At 34.8% G+C, this 24845-nt stretch overlaps 1 protein-coding gene across 1 annotated transcript in view; it reads left to right on the top strand.

Moving 5' to 3' along the window:
- The window catches only part of EYS (eyes shut homolog), a 1734738-nt gene that overhangs the window by 1021931 nt on the left and 687962 nt on the right, over nt 1-24845 (top strand). The window contains exons 25-26 of the mRNA XM_061207220.1: nt 5597-5787; nt 10052-10143. Of these exons, the coding sequence (XP_061063203.1) occupies nt 5597-5787; nt 10052-10143 (283 nt within the window). The remainder of the gene's footprint in view (nt 1-5596; nt 5788-10051; nt 10144-24845) is intronic.

Raw genomic sequence — 24845 nt, 5'->3', positions numbered from 1 at the left:
TATCTCTGAGCTTCCTTAATGAGTTAGAAGGTATCACTTATAAAAGAAGAGCAAAACACTACACTCAAAAGTGAAAGCTTAAAAGCCTTCCTTCAAAACAAACAAAAAAAACAAATCTCATTTTAATTATTTCAGTTCATTGTTTCTTCTGATGGTCCTAAGCAATGTAATAAGCTAATAAGACAGTTTAAGAATTAGAAACAAAAGAAAGATCTCTCTTCTCACAGATGATACAGTATTGTTAAAAATAGGAGAGCTTAACCAGGTTACTCCATATACAACAGTCGATTGCTTTTCAATATGCCAACATGAGTTAAATATGTAATATTACAAAGGACTATTTAAAATAGCAACAAATTCAGAAGGTTTCTAGAAGTTAACCTAAGAAAATATGCACATGACCTTTATAGAGAAAAGTTACAAAACTGTATTAAAAACGTTTTAGAAGCTCTAGTAAAATGGAGACATATATACGTCCATTGTGTAGGAGGATAAAGTGTCACAAAGATATCAATTACTTACAATTTTTTCCATAAAATCAATGGGATTCAAATTAGTTTCTATTCAAAGTGTTTATGTAATTTAAAAGGATGGTTGCACATGTTACTGATTCCAATATTTGTATGAAAAGGCACAGGACAAACAGTCAGTAACACAATCCCAAGGAAGGAGAATATGCAGCATTGCATTACTCGATATCAAGACGCATCCCAAAGCTATACTAATTAAGTCAGTGTTTGATTGGCTTGGGGTTTACAGTCTGTCCAATGGAATAGGATAATGATCCCGTAAATAGACCTACATACAGGAAGGGGATGCATGACAGAACTGGGAATTCAGATGAGTCTGGGAAGGGTGCCTGCTCTGTAAGTTATCCTAGGATAATTGGCACTCCACATTAAAAGACAAAGGAGAAAGAAAGGGCTGGAAAGAGTCTATACAGAGTCAATACTAAACAATCCTGCCATAGACAACTGGCCGAAATGTTTTTAAACAGGAAAGTGATGTGATTTGATTTGTGTTTTACTTCCTATCCTGTGGGTGACTATTAAAGGAATTTTCTCTGATAATCTATTTCCATTTGCCGGTGAAAGGAAAATATTGTGATCATAGATGTTGTGCTTCCTTTCACAATGACTGCTCATTGCTTTCAGAGAAAAATGTATTCAACTTTTTGACTAGTTGTCTCTCAGCTTGTCTTGCAATCACGTAATTTCTTAAATCTGCCTCTGTAACTCCTATTTATTATATATTTCCTTTGGCTACACGGAGGAGTCTCTGCCAATCTTAAGCTGCACTTTCTGGCTTTGCATTTCAGTAGTGCTTGTTTTGATAACTTATTTTTTTGCATTATACGATTATACTTGCTCTATAAATTATGTCATTGACTCACAGTCAACAGACCAATCAATCTGTGAAAATCTATGACAAGAACAATTATTTCATAATTTATTTTAAAATATGCTTACTTCCCACAAAAGCATTTTCAAATGGCACAAATCTTTAAATTGACAAGAAAAGAATCAGCATTTTTGAAAACATGAGTAGAGTGTTTAACAAACTTGGTACAATAGTAAACAGTGGGTGAAGGTTAATTTGCTTACTTTCTCCTGCTTTATTTGTAGATATTAAGCTAATTGAGATGAATTTAAATGGACGACATAAATTTGGATTTTAAGGTGAATTAAACACAATTTAGAGAATGTGCAACTATATAGTATTAAACATGGAGAGTATTTTGTAATGGTAAAATCCAAGCTCCTCTTTCTAGAAAAAATGGAAATTAAGAAAACCAAGTCACATGGTATTTCTGCAGCTGATATGTGGTTGTGATCTGCTCACTGGTAGATTCAAGACTGAACACAGGCTTCTTAATAAACTAAGTGCACCTTCCTATATGAATTATATTTATGTGATACATATAATCTTTTCTCAAACTGAAACTTCATTTAACAGAAAAATTTGCACACACACACCCCCACATATCACAAATGTCCACTATTTTTTCCTAGATATCACCTCCAAGGCACATGAAATAATAAAGAATCATTTTGTATTTTCAGTTGTGAATTATTTCTTAACATTTAGTTAGTGATACATACTCCAGAGAGAAATACATAGTTTGCTATGAATGTTTCTTTGAGTTTCTTTGAGTTTCTTTGAGTGATTATTCATGGATTACACTGATGTTGACAATAATCTACTAGAAATAGGGTTAAATAATATATGTCCTTTTTAAAGTGTCCAGGCTTTATAGAGTCATTATCAAACTATTAATATTGTAGGAGAGCTTGGTATTCAGTTATTCTCTCATAAGTTTCCAACTTACATGTTTAATCTTACATATAGTACACTAACCGCAAAAAAGACTCCATTCTTTGAAATGTGTTCAGTATTTTGTGATATGCTAAACCATAAAACCAAAAGAAAAAGACTCAGCTAAGAATTACTTACGTCTTCTATGTATTTATTTTATTAAAGGAAAATGTGCTGTTGGGGTAATTGTTCATAATTTATCAAAGAAGAATATTAACACATTAGTTTTATTTTGTTTGTTCTAATTTAAATATGTATTTATGCCTCAGAAGCTATATTTGCCATTTCTTCTAAAATATATTTATTCTATTATTCTTCTAATCTATTTAAAACCCTTCTTTGTGCTATAGGGGAAGGCAGGGTTACTGACTTCTGATTTTTCACTGAAACAGCTTTGAAGTTTTCTTTATCCTCATGCATTGGAGCTGGCTATGGGTTACTATGCACTGGAAATTCAAATAGTTTTGTGTCAAAAATTTCAACTGCCCACCCAGCAGCAACCAAATTTCACATAAATTTTTTAGTGACTAGACTCATTTGAATACTCAATATGCACGGTTAGAAATGAAGGTAAGAACTATGTCTCAGAAGGAGAAGCAGAGGCAGGAAGTTAGAGATGAAAGTTAAGGTCTCTGGCTTGGATGTGTGATTTGCACTTCAAGTCTTTGATCTGCTAATAACCAGTAAACAAAGTATGAATCTGGGAAGTACTGGGATACCAACTTCATCTGCAGTGAACCCTACCCTGATGTCTCAGTGGGAACCGGTCCCATCCTCATCTCCAGTGGAGGGCTTCATGTGTGACCCAGTTCTAGCCAGTCAACTGCTAGGAGGGGTTCATTCTACACTTGGGAAAGTTCTTCCTTCCTCTTTTGAAAACTGAGTGACTGGGGGCACAAATAAGGAGGTATGCCACTTAAGCTACCACTGGCCACCATATTAGAATCAGGAGAAAAGCAAGCCTTAGATTAAAGCTTGCCATGTGAGTAGAAGAATAGAGACAGAAGAAATCCAGCTCTTTTATGAGGACCCAGCTGAGCCTCTACATGCATAAGCATCCATCTGGAAGCCTGTCCTATCCTTGAACTTCCTTTTATATAAGCCATTAAATTTCTTTGTTGCTGAAGCTACACTGAACTGGGCTTTCTGGTTAGTTACACCAAAAACATATAACCTCATTCAGAGGTATGATTATAAAATGAGGGCATACAATTCAGATAACGATTCTTCTATTTGAAAAAATGAAAACCAAAATTCAGGAACTTGTAATTTAGTTCTAGATAATGAAAAATGTATGAATTATAGCCCATCATTACTTAATATAGTCTCTATACATATCTTTTCTTCACAAAACCATTCTGTAATTCCCACCACCACTCTTTTTAATAGATTAATATTTTCACTAAAGGAGATGTAAAATAAAATCTGTATTCATGCATTTGAATAGGAAACACTACAAATATGGTTGAATACTCTATGCAAAATATTTCCTGATTTTTTTTTTTAAATTCAAACATAAAAAAATATAATTTTCCAACCACATTTAAACAAAATTAATTATATTTTCCATAAGAGATAGTAAGTGTTTTTACATGTTTAAGAAAACCAAGCACTTGGGGTAGAATGCTGAACCAAACATATATGGCTCTTGACCTCATGTAGCTTACAACTGAGTGCATGTGTGGGCTTTTATTATAGAGCGCTAATCACATGATGGCAAAGCCACTTAATTTTTAAAAAGTTAGTCCAAAAAATACGTATCTTAAAATAATGAAATTAAAATAAGTTTTGAGTTAGCTATTGTTGGAAAATATATTTCTTTCTGAACCATTTTAAAGATATATAGTGTTTTCTTTATTTCACCAATGTTGAGTACATTCATGTTGTAATGTTAGTCTTTTTCTGAAAATGTGTTATGCTTTTTTACATTTTGAACTTTAAATAAAACAGATATTTGTCTCCATTCACAATTCATTCAAATAAATGGATGAAACTTTTCAAATTATTTAATGTTGTGCCTTCAACATCATCATTAAAATTCTACAAGGAAAAAATATTTGTCTATATAACATAACAACTAAAACAATTCGAAAGCCAAAAGTGAAAGCATTGTTAATATTTTCAATCTTTAAGCAACTTTCTAATGAATTCCTTGATTTAAAAAAATATATATATGTTTTTATGTCTACAATGCACAAATGTTTTCTGTCAGTATTTTGAACCTTCTTATTTCTACTTAAAAAGAAATATTTTCTTTGAGGTTTAGCTGATTATTTCCTTAGAGCTGTTTACAAGTTTGAAAATTTACACAATGAGTATTTCTAAAGCTTTATTGAAATCTTAAAATAAGAAAAATACTCTGCATAGAATGTAAACTGTGTTTAAGTTTTAAAATACAGATTTTATGAAGAGTGTTATCCTATGATGGGCAGTAAACTAAATCTCACATTGTTTCATGAATAATCTCTTCTATCAATATTAATTGTGAAAGAATAAACAATTTGGAAGTTTTAAATGAGAGTTTGTATATGTGTATGTGTGTCACAGAAGGAGGACAGAAAAGAGAGAGATTCAAATTCATGGTTACAGGAATATCATCAATCAGCAAGGATCAATCAAGTATTTATCAAAGAAAAGTAACTTTTAATAATGATATAATTAACTTAGAGAAATAAGCTAACTAGGTTTCATTAATCATATATTTATAAATTTAAGAAATTAAATTGTCAAAGTATTTTGCTCAAAATGTCTCCGTATTTTACTTGATAGACTAAGGCTAATTAAAACATAATCATTCAGAAAGCAAAAGAAAAAGAAAAAGATGTTTTTTAAGACGCTGAGATAATATAGCATTGCTACAAAAAGGTGGCAATTCCTTTATTTCCCAATATTCTTTGTCAGCCCTCAAACACCACCAATCACATTAACAATGACACAAATCAAAATTGTGTACCAACATCTTATATATACAGTGAATAAGGATGTCTTTAGAAAGTGTTCATATTTCTGGTGACCTGTAACATAAAATCTAGGTAAGAGTACTTGGAGAGCTAGACATCCTTACCTTCCAATGAAATTTGATCATGATGCCCCCAGTACATATAAATTATGTCAAACCACTGTGACAATGGCAAAGAAAATAGGTGCCCAAGCTCGTCATAGGCAGAAAAGAATCAGGTCAGAGCCATTTCAGAAAACATTATGCTAACGTTATAATGTGATATCCGACTATTGAACATTTACTTCCAACATAAATTGTATTTTCTTTCTGACTCCACAGATATCAGTTGTGTTTGTTATTACGGAGATTCCTATCTAGAATTTCGGAATGTGTTTTTAAATCCACAAAATAACATCTCCCTAGAATTTCAGACCTCCAACGCCTATGGACTCCTGCTCTACATCAAACAAGACTTAGATTCAGTAGATGGACTTTTTATTCAATTATTTATTGAAAACGGTACTTTAAAGGTAAGTCAAATTTATTTAACATAAATTTTAGGAAGTTGTTATGATTCACCACTTTAGTGGTTATTATCAATGTAAAATTTAACCTTAAATATGTCTTTTATACTCACCACCAGGCTGTGTGTCCTGTTTTTTGTAATTTCTTCCCGTTCAGTGTACACTATTTATATATCAAAATAGTATATGCTTTGAATAGCTTTCATTCTCTTCTTTTCTCTATATTTTCAACTTTTCTTCCACAATTATATTTCCCAATTTCTTAATGATGATAATTGCTGCAATTTTTTATAACTTTAATGGCAGATGTGATCTGGGAACCCCTGGGAAACCCCAGGTTTCTTTCAAAGGATCTTTAAGGGGAACACTCTCTTTATAATAACACCAAGATGTTATTTGCCTTTTTCGTACTCATTTTCATAAGTGTACATAGAGTTTTCCAGAAGCTTCATGACGCGATGTCATCCCTCTGATCACTAGTGTAATGTGTACTTATATGTTTTTGTGTTTTAAAAGTCTGTTTTAATTTTAGTATTATACATATTGATAGACCCAATAACCCAATAAAAAAACTCTTTGGGGCCCTCAATAATTTTTCAGAGTGCAAAGAGATTCTGATATCAAAAATTTGAGACTGCTCACTTAAAACTTGCCAGTCTTTATAACAATTTTCCTTTAAAAGTCCAAAATTACACAGCTAAATTTTGAAGCCAGTTTTGAATTGAAAATGCATGCTCTTTTCCCAAGACCATTCTACCTTAACAAATCACCTCATATTCCTGTTCTAAATACTCAGATTAAGGAAGTCATCAAATCATCACTGCAATAAGATAATTAACTCACCACAGTCTAGTATATGAAACATGACAACAGTATTTTTGCCTATCATTTCTTTTTTGATGTTATTTAAATATGATATGAATTTCCATAAAAGTGTGAGGTACACCTTCTAATTTAAATAAGCCAAGTTGTACAAGTTTGATTTTCTTTAAATACTCATCTTTCTTAAGTAATATAACACATATACATAATTTAGTAAAATGTCTGATATAAACAAATGTCAACCAGATGTAGCAAATTAGTAGTGGTAGCATTATCTTTATTCATTCATCCATTTTTTCACTCACTCATTGAACATTTATCCATCCCCGGTGACAGTGCCAGTTTGTGAGGATTCAATGGTAAATAAAACATACTTTGTTCTCATATTGCTTCAAATTGATTACAGATAATAATAACAGGTGAAAATGGAACAAGAAAATAGAATTATGTAATGAATAGAATACTATAATGAGCCATCAAAAGTCAGTCTGACCCTTTAAGATAAGGTTTGCTGATCCCTGCTCTACAGCATTTTCCTCGACTAAGACCAAAAATTTCCATTAGTCTTATAATAAGCAGAAAACATGAAGAGACCAAATGTAAGGAATTATAAAGCACACATAATATTGAGCCTTGGTCACGTCCAGCACATTTTTCTACTCCTAACTCAGCTCACAACTCAGCCAGCCCCTCTCACCACAGTGGATGTCTCCAGAGACATGGTGAACCACACCAGAGACTTGTAGAATTATAGGTGAAAATATGTATGAAATAATGGAGAACAGAGACTTCTTTCACTTTCAAATGGATAAAAATAAATTCAAATTAGTTGAACCAAGACATTTAGGAATTATAAAACTGTAATGGGTGAAGAGAGGTGTAGAATTTCTTTCTTTTAGGTTTTATGGCAAAGAAACTATATATATTGATACTCTGTAATAATTACTATAATTTATTGGATTGCAATTACGTGTTGGGCTCCAACTTAAGAAAATATATTAAGATCATGGACTCTAGAGCAAGAATGTTAGAGTTGGAACACCAACTCGGTCATTTAGGGGTTTTGAGGTCTTGCAAAGTTTAAGCTGTCTGGGCTGGAGTTTACTCACTCATGAAGGAGGGTAGTAAATGTAAGTGTGAGGTTTAAATTAGTAAGTGGATAAATATTGTGAAGTTAGTGTAATACAATGGGTGAATAAGTAAAGGCGTATAAACTCATAGAAGAAAGCCTGGGACATATTAAATCCAATATGAGGAGTAGGTATTTCTCTCTGTATCTCACAAAGACCTCGCAGGCGAGTGGAGGTTCTCAGAGTGTTTGGTATTACACATGCTCTTTGAACTCTTTCAAAGATGGTGATCAGGAATTGTTACTCCGTTGTGTCAGTCCAAAATCCATGTTCTTTCCACACCCATCATGGTAATGATTTAAAGGAAATTTCAGTGCTATCCTATCTTTATGATTTTAAGATTTTCCTATTCCGCTATGATTTTTTGAGACTATGCTCCAATTTCCTCATTCATTTTAAAAGTATAATCATATAGGGAATGTATTTACATTACAATTTTCACAAAAGACATATTATGGTTGAACTCTTCTAGTGATCATAATTTAAGACCTATTCAAATTCTAGAAATGCAGAATTGTTAGTCAAATGTTTTTTAGGAAACTTAAGTTTCAAAGATAAGTGTATCAAAATTAATTTTTAAAACTATTTCATTGGCTCTTTCTAATAACAAGGAGGTAAGCAGATACATCCATGTTGGGACTCAAATGTCAGTCCCTCCACTTATTAGCTGTTTCATGAATCACTGTGCCCCCCTGACTGGAGCAGATCACTCCCCCTCAGTTTCCACCTCTGAATAAGGAAGGTAATAAAAGGGTAGTACCTACTTCACAGATTTTTGTTTTTTTTTGTTTTTCTTGTTTTTTTGTTTTGTAAGGAAGCAATCAGCTGAAACCTATAAATTACTTTAAAAATCCCTGGTACAGAGTAACAATCACAGTAGCTATTGTTTTATATATATCATAAAGGAACTATTTATAATAAAAGAAAAAATTCAAATACAATTAATAAAATCATCCATTAAATATTTTTAAATGTTTAACTTTTACATCCCTGAAGATAGGAATTAATAAGACTTAGCTGTACCTGAAAAATAATTTTCTGATATATTTGAACAAAACAAGATTACCACCCCCCCCTACACACACATTGTTGGCCAGTAAATTATCATTTAAACTTAAATAACTGTTTTAACTAACAACATAGATCTCCTAGTGATGTACATAAGAAATAGTTAAATTATTATCCATGCTGCCAAAAATATTAAACATTAAATCTGGTCACCTTGATTGCATACTAGACACAGCATAAAAATGCAATAGACAAATGTGGCCTTTACTTAGTTACACATGACTTGAGAAGAATGTACAGCCAAAGGTCATGCAACTGATTTTCTGGCAAAGTACATGTAGATATATTTGTTTTTGAAAATCTCAGTGCTGTTTAACATAGTTCTTAAAGTGAACCCCCAGTAGGTAATTTTATAAAGGAAAGGAACCTTTTTGAGATGACCAAATATCATAAAAAGTTAAGATATATAGCATTATGTTTACCTTTGGATTACATGTGGGAAGATATAGACATATCAATTTAATGTAGTTGGATGCATAGGAGTTATGAAACACTATGCAACTGTGTTTCTTTAACTTATATGTGGCTTACAGATTTCTAGTAGATATGCTAAAGACTATAAAGGCCCTTCCTGGGAAAGAATGGCCACAATATAACTGATATACATTCAGGAACATGCTGTTGAGAAGATGAATAGGCCACTGCAGCCCATTCATGAAATTCCCAGGGGTGTCTGGCCAAGCATATCTACTATAGACATGATTTGCTCCTTTTAAAACCATAACTCAGTTGGTCCAATTAGCAATAATCCCACAAATGGCCATAACCCCCTTCAATCCTCTGGAAGTTTAGGATGAATGATTAACTTTCATAATCTTTGTTTCCCTTGTGTGATGTTAACATCACTGTCTAGATGGTATACACTAGTGTTTGCATTGCTCAGTTGCTAGTATCTAAGGAAAATTGCCTATTAGCACTCACTCCCAGCTAGCAGAAGAAGCTGCCTTTCTCAACCAGGCTCCCCAGAATACAAGAAGAGAAACCAGAAGTGTGTGTGTGTGTGTGTGTGTGTGTGTGTATGTATGTGTACATGTGTATGGTTTATGTGTATGTATATAATATGTATGCATTTATGTGTTTTAATTCTAGCACTTATTAGTTGCACACCTTGAGCTGTCACTTTAATTTTCAGACTTCTTATCTCTCCAACACAGTACAAATATTACTGGTAAGTTGTATGTTCAATACAAAAATAAGATGTTAATTTCACACTGAAAAACTGTTTGAGGAAAAAAATTTTTTCCCCGTAGTACCACTTTTTCTGTGCTGGTGAAGCAACATTGAAAAGCATTAACACTACTATTAAAGTGGATGATGGACAAAAGTATACACTGCTTATCAGGTAAGATACACTTTTTATTTCCATTTCATCTCATATGCAGCAAAGACAATTTCTCTGGATATTGTTCTTGCATTTTAAAGTGGAGGCTCTCCTGATTAATAGTCACATATTCTTGTATGTAAATTAATGTTCATCAAACCATTCTGTCTTTTCTATATGTCCTAAAATAGTACTGGGGAAAGAATGTTATAGGAATTATATTATCAAGGAATTTATATAAGCAGATTTACAAAAAGAAGCCTTGAAAGCCTCACAATGTTTTCCACATAGAGGAGTTGTAAAAACAAACTGGTATTTCTTTTGATAAACAAAGTCAAGTATATTCACTGTAGAAAATGTGGAACATTCAAAAAAACATAAAGAAGAAAAGTAAAATGATCCATTATACCACAATAGATATAGAGTAATGAATATATATTATTATATTCCTAAAAGCTGCATTTGAAGTTGACTTTACCCCCCAAATCCTCACCAACATCAGATATAATTTTGCCAATCTGTTAAGTGAAATTGACATTTTCCCCTAATTTGCATTTTTTTTGATTTTTAGTAAGGTCTAATTTTTAATACATAGTATATATTACGTGTTTTGCCTCCCTCCACCTTTTTTTCTAATTAAGAGATATTTTGAAACACACACCATCATCCTTATCCAGTATGTAGACTAAAGTAAATTATTTGGTTATGGCAATAGGTTATTATTTGGTAAAAATAATCAACTGTTTAAAGCCAAAAAAAGAAGAAAGCAAAGAGGCAAAAAACAGAGACTGGGAAAGAAGTAATAGGAGAAGTTTTAAGGAAGTCTACCCTCTTTAAGCCAGAACTACCCAAATCCTATTGTCTAGAATCCAGACTCTTAGGGAAAATTAATGAAAAAACAATTTATTATCAACTAAATTGTGGAAAGGCTACATCACATATACCTTCCCTGACACTCAAAATGCACGTCTGCATTTTAAGACTGCTGAGATCCTAATTTAATAAAGTGTCGCTTTCTTTGCTTAACTCAAGACATGGGCACATGAACCTTTAATGTTTTTCTTCAGCATTTTAACCTCTTGAATAACTAATGCTGAGGGCAATGCACTTTGGAAAATGCCATCCTAGCCAAGGTGATAGTTTCCCAAGGCAGACTGTACCATCATCTGGACGGAAAGCAGGTCTATGAACATTGGGGTAGCAGTGAGAATTGTATCACAAAAGACATATTTGGACCCTTCAAAGGAAACAAAGACAGGTGAGAAATGGTGGGAGAGACAGAGGGTGCACCAGAAGATGCTGTTCTAACTTGGGGCGTGTTGAAAAACAGTTAAAAAATAAATTGAGAACACAGTAATCATAGTTACAGTTTATTAAACACCAATTATGTGTCAAGTCGTAATTCTATCACATATACACATTTATTCATCTCTAAGAACAATTTAATTATTAACTTTTATTATAGTTTCTTTCATTGTTTATTGAAGTATAGTTGATTTACAATGTTTCAGGTATACAGTACAGTGATTCTTTTATACATATACATATTCTTTTTCATATTCTTTTCCATTATGTAGTTTATTATTAGATATTGAATATAGTTCCCTGTGCTATACAGTAAGACCTTGTTGTTTATGAATTAACATTTTATTATAGTTTTACTATCATTTCCCAGATGTAGAACTAGGAGATATAGAGGTTAAATACAGAAAAAAAACAGAGTTTGAAAAGGACACAATTCCAAGGCTACTCCAAAACGTCTGAATATGTTTTAAGTCATGGGTACAATGACCCACGTTGTAGAAACATAGTATAATTTGATCTCTTATCTTCTTCTACCCTGAAAGAACTGCTGCATGTTCAAGATAAGATAAAGATAAGAATTATAAATGATGTGCCCTGCAAAAAAGCCTTCAAGCAGCAAGAACAATATTAATTAGCAAGCATTAAACAACCACCATATGCCTGATGCTTTAAAGACACACAATTAACTAAGCATCGTTGGACTGCCATAATAAAGCATCACAGACTGGGGGACTTAAATAACATAAATTTACTTTCTCACAGCTCTGGAGGCTGGAATTCTGAGATCAAGATATCGGCAGGACTTGTAGCAACATGGCTGTAACTAGAGATTATCATACTAAGTGAAGTAAATCAGAAAGAGAAAGACAAATACTATATGATATCACTTATATGTGGAATCTAAAATATGACACAAATGAACCTATCTACAAAACAGAAACAGACTCACAGACATAGAGAACAGACTTGTGGTCGCCAAGGGGGAAGGGTTTGCGGAAGGGATGGATTGGGCGTTTGGGATTAGCAGATGCAAACTATTATATATAGGATGGATAAACAACAAGGTCCTACTGTATAGCACAGGGAACCATATTCAGTATCCTGTGATAAACCATAATGAAAAAGAATATTTTAAAAAAGAATGTATATATATGTATACATATATGTGTGTTTGTGTATAACTTTGCTGTAGAGCAGAAATTAACACAACGTTGTGAATCAACTATACATCAATAAAATTTTTTTTAAAAAGATATTGGCAGGGTTGGTTTCTTCTGACGTCTCTCACTTGGCTTGTATATGACTGTCATCTCCCTGTATCTTTGCACCATATCCTCTAGGTGTCTGTGTTCTAATTTCCTCCTCTTATAAAGACATTAGTCATGAGGGATTAGAGCCCACCTAATTGTTTCATTTTAACTTCTTATCTCTTTAAAAACCCTACCTTCAAACAGTCACATTCTGAAGTACTGAGGGTTAGGACTTCAACATATGAATGTGTTATGAGTCCATAACACTCATTTTGCACATTTCCAAGCTGAGGATCATAGAAAGTAAGCAACTTTCTCAAGATCACATGGTGCTAGTCAGTGGGAGGGCAAGATGAGAACCCAGATCTCTTAAATTTTTCTACTATAGCATGTCCAGTCTGTGTTTTAAAAGTGATGATATACTCTTTAAAGTGTTTTTTAAAAGAAAAACATTACAACATCTCAGGGGTACCTATTTTTTCTCTTTCCTTAGCACATGTCACTTTTAAGGATATTTAACAGGAAAAAAAATCACTTTCCTTAAAGTTATATAACTACAATTTATTTTTTGTTTTTTGCAATTTACACACACTATTGCTTTTTATTTTTATGAAAAAGTAGTTGACAACCTGTCTATATCTGGTCTAAGTTACCTAAATTCAGAAATATTTCTTCACAGGTTCTGGGTTTGTTTGAAGTAATGGAAAATTTATAGAAACATGCATTTTTCTTATTTTTATCATCTATAAAGAACAAAAGTGGAGCTCCATTAATTTTAGTTTTCTACACCTTTAAAACATAGTTAGAAGTAAAAGGGAAAAAGAAAATTTCAATTTTAAGTTTAAATCAATACAGGAATGCTGTGGCCATAATTTAAAAAAAAAATTTTATATTCTGTGTGCACGTTATTCTTTATTTTTTCCTGGACGTGCCGGGCAACATGTGGGATCTTAGTTCCCTGACCAGAGATCAAACCTGCGCCCCCTGCATTGGAAGTGTAGAGTCTTAACCACTGGACCACTAGGGAAGTCCCTGTGGCCATAATTTTTTGACCATTAACATACTCTTTAAAGTAAAGCTAATGGTATGCACACATTTCACTCCCAACTCTACACTCTCATCTTGTTTCTGTTGGATGATGACGTTCCATTGCATATGAATATAGGAGAAGCATCCTTCCTCCCATGCTCTAGTGGAATTGTGGGGGAAAAAACAGCAAGGCTGTGCACCGCCTATGAAGAAGGGCTCTCTCAGAAAGACTGAAACAAATACTCTCTGTGAAAAAGTAACTTGAAAAGCTCATTATTTTTGGAACAAGGAAAGACAGGATTTCTGCAGAGGAGCACGATGCTTTAAAAAAGAAACGTGTAATTGTTTAACCTAATAAAAGCAGGAAGGAAAATATGGAGTGCTTAAGTCAGGTGAAATGCACACTGGTATAGTAAAGGTACTAAAAGCACATGTACTAAAACTATTTTACTGAGATATTAGCTAGAGCTGTTGCTCATCTTTTAACGAAAGGGAAAGCACAAATGAAACCAAGCAGTGATGTTAGGCTGCAAAACCACAGCATATAGTACATGAAGAGGAAAAACAAACACAAATAGGTAAGCATTTGTCACCCCACTCTTGAACACCTTGGTACGCTTAAGGATGAGGTGCTCTGTAGATTATATCAATGGGCTCAGTCATGGGTTCAATTGTGTCTCCAAAGGTTTGCATTGAAGTGCTAATCTCCAGTAATTCAGAATGTGACCTTATTTGAAGATAGTGTCTTTAAAGAGGTAATCAAGTTAATCTGAGGTCATTAGGGTGAGCCTTAATCCCATATGACCAGTGTCTTTATAAAAGAGGGAAATTAGGACACAGAGGGAGACATGCACAGAGGGAAGACAGTGTAAAGACAGAAGGAGAAGGCGGTCATCTACAAGCCAAGGAGAAGGACTTGGAACACATCTTTCTCTCGTAGCCCTCAGAAGGAACCAACACTGCTGACACCTTGATCTTGAACTTCTAGCCTGCACAAATGTGAGACAATAAATTTCATTTGTTTAAGCCATCCAGTCTGTGAGATTTTGATGAGGCAGCCCTAGCGAAAAAATACAAGCTTTCTTGTCTTCTGGTTTCCTATGTGGTTCCATCAATGGGGAACACTGGAAAGAAATTCAAGAGGCAAGCAAGTGGAATCAGGATCTATAATCCCTTGACCTTTGTATGGTGTCCCAGGGGCTGGCTCAGTCCCTCCTGTGAAGGTCTCAGCTCCTGGCAGATGGCTCTCCTCCAAGTACTGATGACTCCTTTCTTTCTGGTGGCCTTTAGACACAGAAGTGGTATCAGAGTAGCTATGCTGTAGCCCAGGAATACTATATTATCCCCTGTGGTTCTACCCCCAACCACATCTTTATAAAGAGTTCATTTATTCAACCTTATTCAATTTATGTTAGTTCAAATGTGTTTTTGGCTGAAAACATGAGTCTCCTCCAGTCAGCACGGCAGAGAATGGGTAGATGGTTTACTGGTGGGGGAAAGCAGGCCTGGAGGTGGCATGTCTCATTTTCATTGGCATTCTGTTGGCTAGAACTTTGTCATGTGAACACACCTAATGGCAAAAGGAGCTGGGAAAGTTTTTCTAGCTTTGCATCCAGGAAGAAGAGAAATGAGCTAAAACAATGTGTACTAGACAAGATGAGAAATATTTCTAAAAGGGAAAGTAAGATAACTGTCTATCTTTAGCAATAAAGACAAAAAATAATCAAAAAGTTTATAATACTTAATAGTTAAATTTGAACTACAGAATTTATATTTCTTTTAATCTTGTTTCTGAGTGGACTACTAGACTGCTTATATGAAGAAAATAGAAATTAATGTATATACTATTTACTTATTAAGTTATTATAACAGCTCAAAAAATGTCTACAATATCATATTACCTGTTGTAAACAATTGCTTCATTCCACTGTCTTTCTATGACTTAAATTATCCCAACAGATAACTGTCTTGCCTAAAGTATGGGTACACAATGCTTAGGAATGATAAATTATTTCATCTTCACACTGTAAACCTTGAACTTCTTATCTGTCAGAGTGCTAGAAAATAACATAAAAATACAGCAGACTGTGCATTCAAAACACAGAGCAGTTTGAAAGAAATAACTTATTTTATATATAAATGTGTGTATATATATAAACACTTATATATACACATACACATATACATACACATATAGCATATATAAAGATAATTGGACCATTATAACCACAGCAAGCATCAAAGTTTTGTGCTTTGAAGATATTAATAATAAAGACAAGGACTAAACATGTGTCAACCAAGGCAGGAGAGTTTTGGCTCAGGTGGCAGGAAAATCAGTGAGATAGAAAAGGAAAGAGAGAGGCTCCCACATCTAAAGAGATGCCAGCCTCTGGCTGATCCTAGGCCTCTCAGACAGTTTGGCTTCAAAAACCCCATAGTTGAAGGCAGTTCTGAATTAAGGTCTCAGAATTCCCAAGGAACTGGCTGTGTGGCTGACAGGGTCATGGTGCTCCAGCCTGGTGTCAGGCCTGAGCCTCTGAACTGGGAGAGCCAAGTTCAGCACATTGGACCACCAGAGACCTCCCGACTCCATGTGATATAAACTGGCAAGAGCTCTCCAAGAGATCTCTGTCTCAGCGCTAAGACCTAGCTCTACCCAACAGACAGCAAGCTCCAGTGTGGGACACCCCATGCCAAAAACTAGCAACACAGGAAAACAGCCCAACCCATTAGCAGAGAGGTTGCCTAAAATCATACTAAGTTCACAGACACACCAAAACACACCACCAGACACGACCCTGCCCACCAGAAAGACAAGATCCAGCCTCATCCACCAGAACACAGGCACCACTCCCCTCCACCAGGAAGCCTACACAAGACACTGAACCACCCACTGGGGGCAGACATCAAAAACAACAGGAACTATGAACCTGCAGCCTGAGAAAATGAGACCCCAAACACAGTAAGTTAAACAAAATGAGAAGACAGAGAAATATGCAGCAGATGAAGGAGCAAGGTACAAACCCACCAGACCAAACAAATGAAGAGGAAATAGGCAGTCTACCTGAAAAAGAATTCAGAGTAATGATCGAAAATCTTGGAAATAGAATGGAGAAAATAAAAGAAACGTTTAACAAGGACCTAGAAGAACTAAAGAGCAAACAAACAATGATGAACAACACAATAAATGAAATTAAAAATTCTCTAGAAGGAATCAGTAACAGAAAAACTGAGGCAGAAGAATGGATAAGTGACCTGGAAGACAAAATAGTGGAAATAACTACCTCAAAGCAGAATAAAGAAAAAAGAATGAAAAGAATTAAGGACAGTCTCAGAGACTTCTGGGACAACATTAAAGCCACCAACATTCAAATTTTATTGGATACAGAAGAAGAAGAGAAAAAAATAGGGTCTGAGAAAATATTTGAAGAGATTATAGTTGAAAACTCCCCTAACATGGGAAAGGAAATAGACAATCAAGTCCAAGAAGCACAGAGTCCCATACAGGAAAAATCCAAGGAGAAACACGCCAAGACACATATTAATCAAACTATCAAAATTAAATACAAAGAAAAAATATTAAAAGCAGCAAGGGAAAAGCAACAAATAACATACAAGGGAGGGAATCCCCATAAAGTTAACAGCTGATCTTTCAGCAGAAACTCTGCAAGGCAGAAGGGAGTGGCAAGACATATTTAAAGTGATGAAAGGGAAAAACCTACAACCGAGATTACTCTACCAGCAAGGATCTCATTCAGATTCGACAGAGAAATGAAAACTTTTACAGACAAGCAAAAGCTAAGAGAATTCAACACCACCAAACCAGCTTTACAACAAATGCTAAAGGAACTTCTCTAGGCAGGAAACACAAGAGAAGGAAAAGACCTACAATAACAAACCTAAAACAATTAAGAAAATGGTAATAGGAACATACATATTGATAATTACCTTAAATATAAATGGATTAAATGCTGCAACCAAAAGACATAGACTGGCTGAATGGATACAAAAACAAGACCCGTATATATGCTGTCTACAAGAGAACCACTTTAGACCTAGTGACACATACAGATTGAAAGTGAGGGGATGCAAAAAGATATTCCATGCAAATTGAAATCAAAAGAAAGCTGGAGTAGCAATTCTCATATCAGACAAAATAGAGTTTAAAATAAAGACTATTACAAGTGACAAAGAAGGACACTACATAATGATCAATGGATCAAACCAAGAAGAATATAACAATTGTAAATATTCATGCACCCAACATAGGAGCACCTCAATACATAAGGCAAGTGCTAACAGCCATAAAAGGGGAAATCGACAGTAACACAATCATAGTAGTGGACTTTAACACCCCACTTTCACCAATAGACAGATCATCCAAAATGAAAATAAATAAGGAAACACAAGCTTTCAATGACACATTAAACAAGATGGACTTAATTGATATTTATAGGACATTCCATCCAAAAACAACAGAATACACTTTCTTCTCAAGTGCTCATGGAACATTCTCCAGGATAGATAATATCTTGGGTCACAAATCAAGCTTTGGTAAATTTAAGAAAATTGAAATTGTGTCAAGTATCTTTTCCAGCCACAATGCTATGAGATGACATCAATTACGGGAAAAAAAAACTCTAAAAAATACAAACACATGGAGGCTAAACAATGCACTACTAAATAACCAAGAGATCACTGAAGAAATCAAAGAGGAAATGAAAAGATACCTAGAAACAAATGACAATGAAAACACGATGGCCCAAAACCTATGGGGTGCAGCAAAAGCAGTTCTAAAAAGGAAGTTTATAACAATACAATCCTACCTAAAGAAACAAGAAAAATCTCAAATAAACAACCTAACCTTACAACTAAAGCAATTAGAGAAAGAACAAAAGAAACCCAAAGTTAGCAGAAGGAAAGAAATCATAAAAATCAGATCAGAAAAAACACTTCCTAACACCATAAACAAAAATAAACTCAAAATGGATTAAAAACCTAAATGTAAGGCTAGACACTATAAAACTCTTAGAGGAAAACATAGGCAGAACACTCTATGACATAAATCACAGCAAGATCCTTTTTGACCCACCCCCTAGAGAAATGGAAGTAAAAACAGAAATAAACAACTGGGACCTAATGAAACTTAAAAGCTTTTGCACAGCAAAGGAAACCATAAAGAAGATGAAAGGACAACCCTCAGAATGGGAGAAAATATTTACAAATGAAACAACTGACAAAGATTAATCTCCAAAATATACAAGCAGCACATGCAGCTTAATATCAAAAAAACAAACAACCCAATCCAAAAATGGGTAGAAGACCTAAACAGACATTTCTCCAAAGAAGATATACATATTGCTAACAAACTCATGAATGTATGCCCAATATCACTAATCATTAGAGGAATGCAAATCAAACTAAAATGAGGTATCACCTCGCACCAGTCAGAATGGCCATCATCAAAAAATCTAATAAATGCTAGAGAGGGTGTGGAGAAGAGGGAACCCTCTTGCACTGTTGACAGGAATGTAAATTGATACAGCCACTATGGAGAACAGTATGGAGGGTCCTTAAAAACTAAAAATAGAACTACCATATGACCCAACAATCCCACTACTGGGCATATACCCTAAGAAAACCATAATTCAAAAAGAGTCATGTACCCCAATGTTCATTGCAGCTCTATTTACAATAGCCAGGACATGGAAGCAACCTAATTGTCCATCAAAAGATGAATGGATAAAGAAGATGTGGCACATATATACAATGGAATATTACTCAGCCATAAAAAGAAACGAAATGGAGTTATTTGTAGTGAGGTGGATGGACCTAGAGTCTGTCATACAGAGTGAAGTAAGTCAGAAAGAGAAAAACAAATACCATATGCTAACACATATATATGGAATCTTAAAAAAAAAAAATGGTTCTGATGAAACTAGGGGCAGGACAGGAATAGAGACACAGACGTAGAGAATGGACTTGAGGACATGGGGAGGGGGAAGGGTAAGCTGGAACGAAGTGAGAGAGTAGCAATGACATATATACACTACTAAATGTAAAATAGATAGCTAGTGGGAAGCAGCTGCATAGAATAGGGAGATCAGCTTGGTGCTTTGTGACCACCTAGAGGGGTGGGATAGGGAGGGTGGGAGGGAGACACAAGAGGGAGGGGATATGGGGATATATGTATACATATAGCTGATTCACTTTGTTATACAGCAGAAACTAACACAACATTGTGAAGCAATTGTACTCCAATAAAGATGTTTAAAAAAAAAGGAAAGAAATAAGCCATTTAACCACTTTCCAATAAATAAAGATTTTTTTCTCTAATGAAATATGCACATTATTCATTAATCTTTTCATTAACCACTGTGAGTAGTGTCAAGAAAAACATGCCAGTGGAATAATGATTTTACTTCAACTTGTACAAAATAATGAACGATTGATTCTGCTTCTAAAACGATATTTACAGACCCAGCAAAACTTCCCTGTAACATAAACCTACTTTTCTTTCCTTTTCCCCAATGGCATATATTTATTCAACACAAAATATAGTGAATAGGAGTGAAATTTTGTCATTTAATTTTGGAAACTGAATTTTAAAGTGTAATCTGCATAGGTCAGTTAATCCAATTAGTAATTAAGCATTTTAAAAGTTATAATGTTTAACTCAACTTATACAAATACTCCAATAAATTTTCAGTTATCTTTTAGAAACTCTTTTAAAACACAAGTTAAAATAATTAACCATTTAAAAGTCGGGCATTTTCTATCATATTACTTGAATATCTGAAAAATATTGGCTATTACAAAATTACTGAAATTTATCTCAGAAAAAGTTACTTACTATTATTCATATTTTTAGTGAAAGCAGAGGAACCCAGAGCTAGTTTCATTTGTCCTTAATATATGCATTAAACATCAGAGTTTCTGTTGGTATGTTTTTTCCTTAAACAAGGCTTTAGTCATTACTCCATGGAAATTAAGGCTGAAACTATGCAGCCGAGTTTGGGAATACTTTAGGTGGGATCATCCACAGAAAGTGCAGACATTATCGCCAGCAGCATCTGGCAGCTACGTGCACGTGCATTTATGGGGAAGCTATCATGTGCAGGTATTCTTACCACACACCCAGGACACAAAAACTCACAGTACATGAAAGACAAAAGCCTGAGTCCTTTTTCAGGAAAAAAATGATTTCAGAATATATTTTTGAGCAACTTTTTAAACAAGATAATATTATAGGCTAGAAATAGACAAGATCATAAAGTAGAGTTGGCTTCTTCCATCCAAATGCATGCTCTTAGTAGGTAAGAAGTGATGGATGAATCCTGACAATTCAGTGACAACTACTGAGCCAGCCAAATGCATGGCTCTTTAGAGGCACAATTATCTATGGAAACAAAGGCTAGCAAAGCATAAATACAGATTTTAACAGGTGACCATTTATTACCCATGTTCTTTAATTTGCCCTGATATCTGCCTTGATTTAGATGCTGATTTGTGCTTTCCCCTGTAAGAAAGACACTCTGATGTAAGTGAGAGTTGAAAATTCTGACTACTTGAATTTTCCTGCTGCTTTATAGACAGCTTGACTCACAGCTTGTCTTTCTGGCTTGCCTCATTTTCCTCTCAACTTGCCAAGAAGTGAACTCTGTCTCCTGTGCTAATATAAACATAACTGAAAACAAACTGAAAGTGGATAGTTCATAACTTTAATATTACATATAAGAATACAGAGACTAAAGAAAGGTCTTGCCAAAATAGATAAAACAAGGTTATGCCAGTCATGATTCTGCAAAACCTCCCTGTTAAATATTTAAGTGTAAATGTAAAAATAAAGATTAGGGTTGTCTTATTAAGAGAAACTTGCAATATTGAAGACAATTGTTGAATGATTAATTTAATTCTCGTTAAAAACCTGAAAAACTATGATTCAATTTGGTGCATTTTGAAATGCTAAATACATGATACACTGAATTTAAATCTTTACATTTCTGATTTTTTTTTTTTTTTAAGTAGACCACCACGGTATAATTAACTTACCAAATCAATGTCAGAAAAGTTAAATGTTGGGAGTCACTTGTGTGGTGGAAGGTGACGTTACTTCTGAAAAACATTTAGAATAATCATCATTATTATTTCTGAAAATTGACACAAACCAGCTCCTTTCACAAATATTTTGGATTCCTTTCACAAGTTGAAAATGATTTATTTCTTTAAATATTATTTCTAAAGTTGCTTCTAATAATGGAAAGTGATTTTGTGGAAAGGAGTTCCAAAGCATAACTAATGTTTTGCTTTAATATGAATTCTCATTGTATATTCATTGGAATGAATTCAGAATCAAAAACCAAATCTTTACAGTCAGCCTTCCAAATCCATGGCTGCAAAACCTGCGGATACAGAGGGCTGGCTATACAATGCCATTTACTGTAAGGGACTTGAGCATCTGTGGATTTTGGTATGGGGTGGGGGCCTGGAACCAACCCCTTTGGACACTGAGGGACAACTGTACTTGCTTTCTTTAGTTGTGTATTATCAGTTTTAAAATATGTAAAATTTTTCTGTTGTCTTCAAACCTTATTGAAAAGGATCATCAAATATCTTTTTCTAGTATGGTCTTTTTTATAACCAGAAGAAATTAAAGATAGCAGGCTTCAAGTGAAATCAATATAACAATAGCAAAGTTAAGTTTAAAAGTAGTATTCTAACTCAGCAGTGAGGCACACAGCCAAAAGGGTCTCCACAGTTCATTTCCTAGAGCCCACACGGCATGATATGGTATGTATATCATTTATGTTGTACACATGAATCTCTCCCTACGTTGGCTTTCCTTAAAGTTGTCATTTACCTGCTGCTTTGGCTCACTCTCTAAGTGACCTTGCAGGTAGCTTTAATTGTTAAAGCCTTATTGATCACCACATGCCATTAGGAGTGAATATATTAGGGCTGCATCCATAGATTCAGTAGCAGAAAAATTCTAGGAACCATTGAAATGTTAATTCCTCGATAATCCTGTCTGACAAGTTTATTTCTGTGGTAACAAATCATTAATAACTAATTGTCATGCTCCTGTGAAGAAACACTATGCTAATGATTTGCCCAAATTTGTGCTCAAAAAGGTTTTGTTTTCTTTTAGAAAAAGATTAAACTTTTGCAAGATTTTTTTAAATGATGTTTGGAACAGTGTGAGGATATTGTATAAAATGTTTCTCTTGAAGAATTTACCAAATTAGAACAAATTAGGGATAGCAGTTCTTTAATTGTCAAAAACAAAATAAGTGTGTCCTAGAAAACCCGAAGAGTGAAGCATAGCTGGAGAGTTATGTTGTTAACACTGGAAGCCATGGCAGGGTAAGTGGCTGAGAGGGGAAGCAGGGAGATTATGAGAGAACACCAAAGTCAGAAGGAAAGGACTTGAAAGAAATAGTGTGTCCCTCTTACTACTTAGAGGACTTGACCCACTTCTGTCCAAGGCCAGCTCCTCCCTTTGTACCCTTCTCTCCATCAACTTTCCTTCTTGCATTATCCATCTTTCTCTCTCTGCTGGACCATTCCCCCCAAAATAAAAGCAGGGTTTAGGGATACCCCTACTGGAACACAACACCATTGCAGATCCTATTTTTCTTTTATTCTGCTCATCTACAGAGCCAAACATCTCAAAAATTTGCTACACCTGGGATTTCAGTTTTGTCACCTGCTATTTATTCTTCAATCCAATCCGATTTCCATGGTCCCACAGCTGACACAGCTTTGTTAATATGACCTGTACCTAGGGAGTTTTATCATGCAAACTGTTAGTCTCTTTAGAGTGAAAAGGTTGCTGTTAATTATCACCCAGGACAACACATATAAACAGGCACTATTCATGCAAAGCAAGACAGTGATCACCCTGTATGATCAAAACTCCAGTAGACACTTTTTCTGTCTTCATTGCACTATGCATTTCAGTGAAAACACTCTGTGTTCTCAAAATCATTTTTTCTTTCTGTTTTGAAAAGAGTAAACTTGTAGTACCCCTCCTATCTCAGTGGCCAATTTTCTTTCTCTTCTTATACCTGTTTCAGCTTAGACTTTTCATCTGACTTCCAGACTCACATACCCAAACACCTACATAATATCTCCTCTTGTAAGTCTCACCTCAATCTTAAACTTAACACTTCTAAAATAAAATTCCTCATGCCCTACCCCTATCAACCCACCTCTAGTCTCTACGCCCCTCCCCACCCTTGTCTGCCCATGGCCTTTCCCATCTCAGCAAATAACTGCCTTCTTCTTATATACCGAGACTCCTCTTTGACCTCTTCCATCGTTTTATTATTTACCACCAAGCCCTACCAGAAAGTCCTTTCCAAAATTTCATCTTTCATCTGCCCAATTCTCTCTCTCTTCTCTGAAAACACCCTGGCCCAAGTCTGTCTTTTTTTTTTTTTTTTTTTACCTGTACTATTACAGTTCTCCATTGCCTGATTCTAAACATTCATCATGCTTTGGCCAGGGTGATTCACAGTATACTGTACTGTATCGAGTCGCTTTTGTTTGAAGTTTCTTCAGTGGCTCACCTTTATGCTGAGAACGAAATACAGACTCTTTGCGCTGCCAAGAGCCTGCACAGCTGGGTTCCTGCCCATCTTCCTCTACTCACCGGGCACCCGCCAGTGTTCCGTGCATTGTGACATCCTGTTGCTCGTGGACTCTAGAAGCTTTTCTGCTTTACGGCCTCTCCTCCTCCTCCTCCCTGTCCTCACGCTGCTCCTTCCACGTGTCCTCCCTCTTGTTGCTCAGTCACCCCTTTAGGTGAACCCTCCTAAACTGTCCTTTCCACCCAGGTATTGCCTGTCATAGCACCCATTTTTATTGTCTGTCATTTGTTTTACTCCTTGATTTTCCCTACTCCTAAAGAGAATGTGAGTTTCATGGGTTCAGGGACTTGTCTGTCTTGTGCCTTGTTGAATGTATCCCTAGCACAGCAACTGGAACATGAGTAGTCCGTTAATAAATAACTATTAAATAATGAATGAGAGGCAGGAATAAAACTTGATTCCAGATCTCAAAGATGGTCAGGGGCTGAAGAGCAGAGAAAATTTCCAAGGGAAGGAAGGAAATCATAGTGAGCCTTGTCTGTTGTCT

This window comes from Eubalaena glacialis, chromosome 12 (assembly GCF_028564815.1).
Source record: "Eubalaena glacialis isolate mEubGla1 chromosome 12, mEubGla1.1.hap2.+ XY, whole genome shotgun sequence".
NCBI classification, from domain to species: domain Eukaryota; kingdom Metazoa; phylum Chordata; class Mammalia; order Artiodactyla; family Balaenidae; genus Eubalaena; species Eubalaena glacialis.
This window is presented reverse-complemented; position numbering and strand designations above follow the sequence as displayed.